The 10,506-nt window shown below is 42.0% G+C and overlaps 1 protein-coding gene across 3 annotated transcripts in view; it reads right to left on the minus strand.

Moving 5' to 3' along the window:
- ZFR (zinc finger RNA binding protein) overlaps window positions 1-4,168 on the minus strand; it is a 47,022-nt gene extending 42,854 nt beyond the window's left edge. For all 3 annotated transcript variants that reach the window (XR_005255236.1, XM_038124170.1, XM_038124169.1), the window contains exons 1-2: window positions 4,010-4,168; window positions 3,719-3,803 (exon numbers count right to left, since the gene is read on the minus strand). Coding sequence is in view for 2 of the 3 variants with exons in the window: in XM_038124170.1 (XP_037980098.1) it covers window positions 3,719-3,803; window positions 4,010-4,046 (122 nt within the window). In the remaining variant the exon portion in view is untranslated. The remainder of the gene's footprint in view (window positions 1-3,718; window positions 3,804-4,009) is intronic.
- Between the last annotated feature and the right edge of the window lie 6,338 nt (window positions 4,169-10,506).

Consider the following 10,506-nt stretch of genomic DNA (forward strand, 5'->3'; position numbering starts at 1 on the left):
GGAGTCTGGGCAGGTCACTGCTGACTGGAAGCTCGCCAGAGTAATTCCCATTTACAAAGGCGTGAGACAAAAAATGGAACTGGAGACTTAGTAGTGTAACCTCAGCTCCTGGAAAAACTATGGAGATACTAAGTGCTACTGGAAGGTGAAAGAATTGTTAAAGAACAATGCAATCATCTCCTACAGTCAACACAGTTTCACAAAGGAAAGTCCTGTTTAACCAACCTATCCTTCTACCAAAAGGTCACCTGCCTCCTGGATGAAGGGAAGGCAGTGGATGCAGTTCCAGTTTGACTGAAGCTGCTAACACTGTCCCTCACAGCCCCCTTTTCCAACAAGTTGACCAGCTGTGGGATGAGCAGGTTCACAGTGCTCTGGCTGGCTGGCAGCAATCTGGCAACCAAGAGTTGGGTGCACCATTAGCAACTTGGCTAATGATTCAAACTGGGAGGTGCTGTGGATGCTCTTTGGGGACAAGAGGCCTTGGTGAGGGATCTAGATAGATTGGAGCATTGGGCAGTCATTAATGGAAAGAAATTTAAGAAGTTCAAATGCTGGATTCTGCACCTGGGATGGGGTGATGCCAAGCACAGGAATGAAGCGGAAGAGGAGCTGCAGAGGGAGGTGGGGCTGGCGGGTGCTGGGCTCAGGGTGGGTCAGCAGCGCCCGGGCAGTGCCGAGGACAAACCCCATCGCGGAGCACCGAGCACGGCACAGCACAGCCGGCCCAGGGAGGGCATGGTCCCGCTGGGCTCAGCCTCGGGGCGGCCCCACCTGGGGCCTGCTGGGCCCTGCAGGTGGAGAAGGATGAGAAGGTCCTTGAAGGTGTCCCGAGGAGGAAAACAAAGCTGGTGGGAAGGCTGGAAGGAACTTCCTGTCAGGAGCAGCTGAGGAGTTTGGGCTTGTCCGGTTTGGGGAAAGGGAGGCTGAAGGGTGACCCCAGGGCTCTCTGCAGCTTCCTGAAGAGGGGAAGGGCACGAGGAGGTGCTGAGCTCTCCTCCCTGTAATCCAGGGACAGGACATGAGGCAGCAGCTCACAGCTGCACCAGGAAAGCTTTCCTGGCCATTAGGAGGCATGTCTATAAAGACAGGGTGGTCAAGCACTGGAACAGCTTCCTAGAGAAGTGGTCGATGCCCCAGTCTGTCAGTGCTCAAAAGCATCTGGACAGTGCCCTTAGCAACGTGCTGGAACTTGGCCAGCCCTCAGTGGGCAGGCAAGTGACTGGACAATGACTGTAGGTCCAGCTGGGAGTCTCTTCTACTCCTTGAAACTGAACAGAATCTACTTAGACTCTCTACTTTCTGATGCAAAGTTTAGGCCTTTTATTTTCTCTGCATGTTTCCAGATAAAGATTTGATATATTTTGAGATATTCATACTTTAAGATATTACAAGGAAGGTGTGTATGCTAAAAAGAATTGCACTAATTTTTGAACTAAGTGCTGAAATCAATAAAATTCTAATTATTACCATTAGGGAGCATTGAGTCATCTAAAATTGCAGACCAATATTCTACCAACATATCAGAATTTTTCACAGCCATTTTGGCAAGAGAGAACCTTTAAAAATGTGACCAATATTGTGTTTATTATGAAAATTTCTGTTAGTTGCTATAAAAACTACAGTGTCAGAACTTCCAAATGGTGTATGTACAAAGAACTAAAGACTTCAACTGCAGGTGTGATTTTTTTCTCATAAAACAACTTGATACTTTGAGCAATTTTTAAAGAATCCATAGGTTAGTTCAGCATCCAGAAACACGTTTTATTTTTCTAGATTTATGAGGCTCACCTATGCATTCAGTAGGTAGAAAAACATTTGTTTGTTTATTTATTGCCCTGGTTTCCACGATTTTTTTACTCTGTGAATTGTCTTTTCAAATACTGGGAAAAAAACAACTTAAAGACTTGTTGTAAAATCAAATCTTACCACCTTCCCCTGCCACCACCATCTCTTTCTCAAATATACTGGAGTGGAATACATGATTTGTAGCACTCTGTAAACACAACAGTAAGGATCTAACAAGTCCGCTTCGTAAAAGTAAGCTCCCTCAGACATTTTAAGCGACTATTGTGTTTTCAGCTCAAAATATTAAATTCCTTCTTATGAAATGACTACTTAAACACTGATTGCTGTGTGTCTTCACTTCCAGATGTGGTAAACACATAAATCATTTATAGGATGTAGAGTCTTTAACCCATAGCAAATTAAACAGTATCTTAAACTTATGATAGCAAAGGAAAAAGGTTCTTTTGATCTGTTTTCCATTTTCTCAAAAACACACTTAGGATCAGCTATTAAACTCAAATGTTATTCCAATTATATAACTTCAAAGGAATTGTTCAGGATCTTTAGGCTAAAGATCACCTAAGCCCTGCACTAAAAGATGATTTTAAAAATTCATCTGCACTTCAAAACTGCAGATATACAGATCTTGGTTTATTATTCACTTAACCTTTATACTTAAAAGGAAATTCTATATATATGTCCTAAATATTCACTATGATCACCCTGTAAAATGTAAACACATACATGCACTGTGAGCACCCAAAGGAACTAGAAGATTAGCTAAAGTCTGTCCTCTATTAAACACCAGAGTAAATTAAGTTCAGTGTACTTCACATTCATTTTCAGGAAAAAAATCAATGGAAAAAGCAGAGTTATTCCAACATCTCCACAAAAGTGTACATTCCCAAAACTACATTAGGTATGCATTTTTATTAGCTACTAGCACAGCTCTGCATTCACTTGTTAATAATCTCTGATATATTTGCTTTATTCTTTCGGGTTTTTTCTTATTCACTACAACTTAGGCATTGAGGAAGGTCCTTATTACCTTTCTCAAGAAGATTTGAGGAATGAACAACATAAGATTCAAATGTAGACTTTAAGGTGTCACTCCAATACAAGCCAAAATTGCAAAGATGTTCCTGACTGTATTTAGCAAATTAAGCATTATGATGTCAGAAATTATGACAAGATAGATGCTACTGATTACTTTTTAACACTTTGGCCACAATTTAGATGAACAAAAACTACAAAGATACAAGGACTTGTGGCAGTGCGTCTGTATGAGATCTGTATTGATAGATTTATCCAGACATATAAGACACAGGTATGTATACTGTCTATCATGGGTCCTCAAGTTCCACTACAATACTGTTCCTGGTCTTAGAAATCAGAATACAACATTTTTTTTAAAAGGATACCTGTGCATGAAAGTACCTCCTCTACTTTCTTAGACACATTACTTCAACTGGATTAAGTCCCCTGCTATTTTTCGGTGCTCCATCTCTCCCCGATCCATCTAGCCTCCCTTATGTTGGTTTTCAAGCCATGTTAGAAGGGATTCTGGGCTCCCACAGTGACAGCAAAGCCTTGGGGAGCGAGGCCTGTGCTCCCCGAAGCTGAGGCAGGAGACGGGCCTGGGGGCGGCACACAGTGACTCGCGGTGCTGCTGCCTGACTGCAAGTGGCCATTTTAATCTATGGGCCTGGGGACCCGATGCTGCCGCTGATCATCCTCCTCCTCCTTCTCGGCGGTGCCCAGCCCCACCTCCCACCCCCAGGCACACAGGGAGATAAGAACACACACCCGCGGGCGCGGCGGGAGGGTCCGAGCACAACCCACGGCACGGGGCAAGGGGCGGGAGTTGCCCGGGGTCCCGGCAGGGGAGAGGGGCCCTGGGGGGGTCCCGGGGGGTCGCGGCGGTGCTCACCTGTACTGGGCAGCAGCCCCGCTGTGGGTGAATCCAAAGTAGTTGCCGGTGGCCATTTTGGCATCTTCCCCCAGCCGGCTGGGCACTGCGGCGGCGGCGACCGAGGGGCGGCGGCGGCGGGGGCCATGACAGGAGGCCCGGCGAGAGAAGGCGGTGGGGAAAGAACGGGACACACAGAGGGACAAGGGAGAGAGAGAGCGCGGGAGCGCCGGGTCAGACTCGGCGCCTCAGGACCGACCCCCGCCCGCCGCCCTCTCCCCAAGCACGGACACGCCGAGCACCGCTACTCACCATAGGTGAACGAAACTACCGGGCATATGGGAATCATGAGTCCGGCCTGGCAGCGACGGCGGCGGGTGAACTCTCAACTCTCCCCCCCCTCCCTCCTCCTCCTCCTCCCGCTCGCTCCCTTCCCCCACCCACCCACCGACGGCGACAACGGCGGAGTGCGGCCCGGCCCGCTCTGCTTGCGCACGCGCGGGATGTGCGCGGGGCCGCTGGGAGATGTAGTCCAGCCGCAGCCGGGTTCCCGCTCAAGGAACAGGGAGCCGCCTCCGCCCCGGGAACCGTGTGCGCAGGCGCGGGATGTGCGCGGGAGCCGCTGGGAGCTGTAGTCCCGCAGCTTGGCCATGAGGAGCCGCGCTCGCGGCGCTCATGGAACCCATTCGCGCACGCAGACGTGCACATGGATATACGGTGTGTAGGGTCCTGCCGTGGCTCCTGCGTGCTTACTGCACCTGCAGCGCTGGTAAGAGCTTCACCTACACAGCGCCCATTCCCGTGGGCTTTTTCAGAAGCCAGCAGTCCGTCAGATCACTCCAGAAACGCGCTGGGCAGCACATTGCGGCCAGTGCAGCGACCTCCCGATCAAAGGCACTGAATGGGCGTCTGTTCCCCATGGCTCTGCCGCTCCTTCCGGCAAATCCTTCCCTCTGAGCATCAAATGTCCTCCAAAACTCTGAACAAAGCAAAACTTGAATGCTAAAATACTTTCATCCTATCAATGTATTTTGCCTGTGTTACAGTGTGGATTATTCATAAACTAATCAAGGCTTATAAAACGGTTAATAAACACTGGATTCAGTGTAAAGTATAATTTTGGATATAATTTTGCTTACTGTAAGCTGAGCCTCCTCAAAACACACCTGTTTGGGATGCCCTCCTGCAGTCCTACCAAAAGCAGGGATTCCCTCATCCCACAGTCATTCCTATATGGTCATAGGCAGTAGGACTGCAAAGATATTATTGTTCATAAAATGAGGAGAGTACTTTCTCATCTAATAGCTAACGTTACTTCAGCTGCATATGAAGTACAGCCATTCCCGATGCCAAACATCCTTCCCAATTCACTGAACATAATTTGTTGCTCATTATTATTAATTTTGCATAGGAACAGAATATTACTGTACCTCCTGATCATTCTTATCCTAATCAAGCAAAACAGTAATCTCCTTGGTTCTACCCAAAGTGCTTTTCTGGGAAGAAAGTGGCTAATGGGTGAATATTTAATTGCTATAGATTAGGAAAGAAAAGCCTTAATCTGGAGTTCCATGGGACAGTACTCAAGGAGAAGACTCTACAGAAACCTTCCATAGAAGAACTTAGACAATATGACCTCTGTCATGAAAATCTCAATTGACTCAGGAGATACAAATTATAAATAGATTTATGATTTATATAGGTGTTTATATCTATCATTACTTCTATTAAAAAGTGTTCATAATTAGACCACTGGATCATGCTGCTTGGACAAGAAGACAACACAAGTTTTTTTTGTTCCACTGTCTTTCAAGTTTTTTCAGTTTTCCAATATCCTGATTAATAGACAATATTCAATACACATTTCATTAAAAATATAAGCATCTATACATACACACAGACATTCACATATCTTTTATCACTGCATCACTAAAGCTATTTTTTGCAAAGTAGGTAGGCCTGTCATTGCTATTCATTTATGAGATGAACTTCATAGAATGACAGAATCAGACTGACTGGGGTTGGAAAGAGCTTTAAAGATCATCTGATTCCAACTCCCCTATCATAGACAGGAACACTTTCCACTAGTCCTCAGGTTGCTCAGAGCCCCATCCAACCTGCCCTGAACTTTGTCACGGATGAGGCACCCACACCTTCTCCGGGCAACCTTTGCCAGTGCACCATCGCCCTCACAGTAAAGAAGATGTTCCCAATATCTAAGCTAATCTACTCTGTTTCAGTTTGAAGGCATTCCCCCTTGTCCTGTCACTCCAGGCTCTTGTAAACAGCCTCTCTCCATTGTTCCTGTAGCCTCCCTTCTGGAAGGCCCCATCAAGGTCACCCCAAAGCCTTCCCTTCTCCATGCTGAACAAACCCAATTCACTCACCCTTTCCTCATAGCAGTGGTGCTCCAAGTCCTCTGATCAACTCAGTGATGCTTCTGTGGACTCTCTCCACAGATGTACATCAACATTATTAATATATACTTGTATTGATATGTATCATATTATTATGTTCCAAATGAACTTGGAATATTTAACCTCTTTTCAACTTTGTCTCCATAAAAAACAAAGAGAAAAAAAACCCAACAAAACCCCCAAGGCTTTCTTACTCATAACCAAGATTTTTGACTTAGGTTTCATAACTTTTCTTCATCCAAGTAGTTTCTAGTAGTTAAAATTCAAATATTACACCCTTTATGTTGTGATTTCAGCCCTGCATATTTCTGAGCATAAGCTCCCATTTGGCAGCCCAATTCAGCTGCAATTTCAGAAGAAGTTTCAGATTACTTTCCTGTGTGAATTTTGCATTTTGAGTGCATATATAACTTTAAAAATACTATAACATACTTTATGAGAAGTCATACTTTTAAAATGTGACCAAAAAAATTAAAACCCAAGGTTTCCTTTCTTCTTGGGAAAAAAAGTCCCAGACCACCAGTATTATCCAACTCTTTCCCTCAGCAGTTTCCTAATAAGAGCCTGATGCTTCCTGGTGACTTTGTGAACCATTACATAACATCTATTTATGCTACTACTAGCTTGCAGGATCAGATTCATGGTCTATACTTAAAAAACCTCAGTGGGTTATAAAACAAGATTCTATCTCCTTAAGACATGTATCAGATTGCTTCAAAATGAAAACAGTAATAAATTCAGATTAGCTCCTTAAGGGCATTTTGACCTTTACTGATTTCTTTAACTAGAAGGATAATACATGGAGTGATAAAATGCAAGTTGTGGCACAGGGAGAAAGACAGAAAAGCATTAGTGAAACATGGAAAAAAGGTATTTTTTTAAATAGGAAAAAAAAAAACCAACTTCTCTATCCCCAATCCTAATAAGTTTACAGAAGAACAGCCAAGAAGTTCCAGAATGAAAACATACACTGGAACACAAATCTTTGTGGAATTATATACAAGAGATACAGTATCTGTGTAAAGTTTAAAGTGTCTAAAAATATCAAGACAAAAATGGCAAGCAAGCTGGCATTCAGAAAACACATTTTCAACCTTCATTTCAACTGTATGAGAAGAGATCTCCAAAATATGGTAAGAAGAAGAAAGCAATACTACTACAAGCAAGTGTCATCAATCCTGCTATTTTATATCCCAAGATGCATGTGATAATGTCTCTGCTTTGCAGGACTGCAAAACTGCGACTGAGATACAATGGGGGAAACGAAATGTTTTTAAATCTCAAGATTTGCTAAGTAAGATTAGGTAAGATTTCTTGGAGGCACCCTTCCAGTTTATGTAAAAGCAGGCTCTCAGCCTTTGCGTGCCCACCAGAGGGCAGGGCGACGCAGCAGAAGGTGAAAGCTTTCCAACACAGCTCAGACCATGCTAACAAAAGCTGCTTTTATTTCCTGAAAAGGTAATTTAATACTTAGTGGTCTCTTTGTAAATGCTCTAGATAGAAAGAGATTTACAATCAGCATATGGAGACCAGTGCTATCTTCTCACCTGGAAAATATTTCATATAGCTAGAAAGACAAGACATTCACCAGCTTATCAACCTTCTTATTGTACAGTGAAATTACATTTTTTTTAGCAATAAAGACCCCACATTTTTCAATTATTAAAGAAAAGAAGTTACTTATTGTTACTTTTAACATCGAGTTTAGACATTGTACAGTGACCATAACAACAGACCTATTAAACTATTGATGGAAGTTATTACTGTTTAGGTTACTAAATTGCAATATAAAAAATTTCCCACTTCCCAAGCATAATAGAAAGTTATGCAAGTATTGATGCAAACTCAAATTACACTATACACATGAGAAACGAACCAGTTCCAGTTCCACAAACAAAACCACTGTGCGATAGCATGCCTCAATCTTTCATTTAATACACATTAATAAAACTACTGCCAATATTATAAGCTAACCTCCCCTTTCATGGCAGATATCTTCTTTCACCTTTTAAACTAGTAAGCACAAACAACAAAGCTTTAAAAGCTGTCCCACTTAAGGTTTGCCCAAAAATGCTTTTCTTGCTAGCTCTACTATTTCTAACCAGAGGAGTCATCCTTTGCAGTTAGTAATTGCTATGGGATCAGAAGCACTAGTGTGTATTTTTCAGCATTTCCATTCAAATCTGCATGCTAAAATCTGTTACTGAAGAAAAAACTAACGCTTCAACATTCTTCCCTGCCGAAGACATGTGGGATATGAAATGAGGCAATCAGGCAGTAACTAGAAGAATTTAAGCCCTTTTAAGGCAGCTACAGAAGGAAAGTGTCTGATGAAGGAACAAACCCATTACAAAAGCCTATTTTAAGAGCTCAGAAAGTGAACTGTACCCCTTGGGGAGACAGATGACTCACTCAGAAGGTAACAGCAGAGATTTACCTTGGAAAAATTATGGCTCCTTTCCCACTGTTCCAAAGACAGCAATTTTTATTAGTAGCTGATTTCTTCTTTTTGAAATACAATAAAATATAGTGAAGGTAATTCACCAAAAGCTCAAACTGCCATTACACTCAATGACCAGAATATTTCTCAAATAAATGTATCATTCCTGAAAAGCAGAACATGAAATCCCAGTTGCAGCAAACCTTCCCTTCCACTTACTGACCGGCTATTTAGAAATTCAGCTGTAAAAATAAACTTGGTGCTTGCTTTGGAGGAAATACTGCAGGTGGGAGAAATTAACTCATTAAGAGCCAGCTGAAAATGTTTCTTTTAGACTATTTGATTTATGTCAAGACTGAAAGAATTTATTAGAAATACATAAAGAATTGTTGATTTGAATAAACAATTCCTTGATGATTCGATTAAAACCTGAACAATCTTTGTGTACCAAGCATTGACCTGTAAAAAAGCAAAGCATGTATGGATTACAAACACCTGAACTCTCATTATGCCTCTACCATGAAAAATTAGCGTAAATTAGTTGAAAAGAGTAACTATATTTTTTTACAACTTAATAGGCCTTATTTTGAGATTATCCTGTTGTTGGAGTTAAACATTAAGTGTTGCAGTATATCTGTTCATCTTCCAGAATTACATGGCTTGACAAACCAGGTGTTGCTGCAGTGTTGATAATTACTATATTGCCTGTGTATCATCTACTGTGCTTTGACCCCTGTTTGTACAAACAACTGTATTTTTATCTTTTAAAGGTCAGAGATATAGTACGAATTGCATCCTTTTCTATTTTTCTTTTCATTTTGTGATCCACATGACATTATGAAACTGCAAGTTACCAAGGATTATTTATATGAGTACACTTCCTATTTCTGGTATTTCCTTCCTGTTTTCCTGCTGATCAAGTGAAGAAGTGAAAGTCACTTCTTACAGCAAAAGCCAGTTTATTTCATGGTGAGGGCTCTAAGGACCTCATGGATCCCCTCTGAAAACCTCTTTGTCCACCTCCTTTAAGTACTTTTTCAGAAACACTGCTTAGAACTTGCAGCTGCTCATGCTGATTTTGGAGGATTATTCCCTCTAGAAACATATTGTTTGCCTTTCTGGCCCATATTACTAAACAGAGATCTTTGCAATTAAAAAAAAAAAAAAAACAAAACAGCCAAAGACTTCTGTTTTTCAACACTTTATTAATAGGTGTTTGTTATTGAAATGATGAAGGTTGATCAACCACTACCTCGCTCAGCCTGTATCAATTTTATCTGGAAGCCAGGACTGGGATTATAGTCCGGTTCCTATTTTTTATAGTTTGCTTGCACTTTTTACAAAAAGTTTGTACTCATGTGGTAGCAAAAGCATAAGTCTAGAGTTAGTAAGAATGAGAAAAGGATTCAGCTAGTACTAGGTGTCTGAAGAATTGTCATTGCTCACAACACATGACCCATTGCTGCAAACAGTGATCAGCAAATAGGAGCAAGTTGTGTTAGCTTTGTGTGAATCATGACCATATTTTAATGTTAGTAAGAGCATTAAATTCATTATATTAATTATACATTCATAACATTACATTAATCATAAACTGAAAGGCTCAACAGGTAACACAGAAGACACATGAAGCCACTTCATGCTCTGACAGCATGCCTGGCCCATCTGTTATAAATAAGAAGCTTGACTAGGCCAATATTCAAGCAGCAATCAATTTATTAATTAATGTGGTAAAGTATGAGCAAAACAGCGCTGGGTACAGTGGGGGAAGTTTTCCCTCCAACTGCACAACGATGGTTGGGGCGTACAGATATTTATAGGGGTACACATAAGCTTTTTTCAGCAGTTTCTATTCCCAATTTTTACGTCACAATTCTATACACTATTGTGAGTTAGTTTTTCTCAGGATGTACCCCAGAAAGGAGTATTCCCAGATGGTGGGGTCCGACTTC

The sequence above is a fragment of the Motacilla alba genome, chromosome Z, assembly GCF_015832195.1.
Source record: "Motacilla alba alba isolate MOTALB_02 chromosome Z, Motacilla_alba_V1.0_pri, whole genome shotgun sequence".
NCBI classification, from domain to species: domain Eukaryota; kingdom Metazoa; phylum Chordata; class Aves; order Passeriformes; family Motacillidae; genus Motacilla; species Motacilla alba.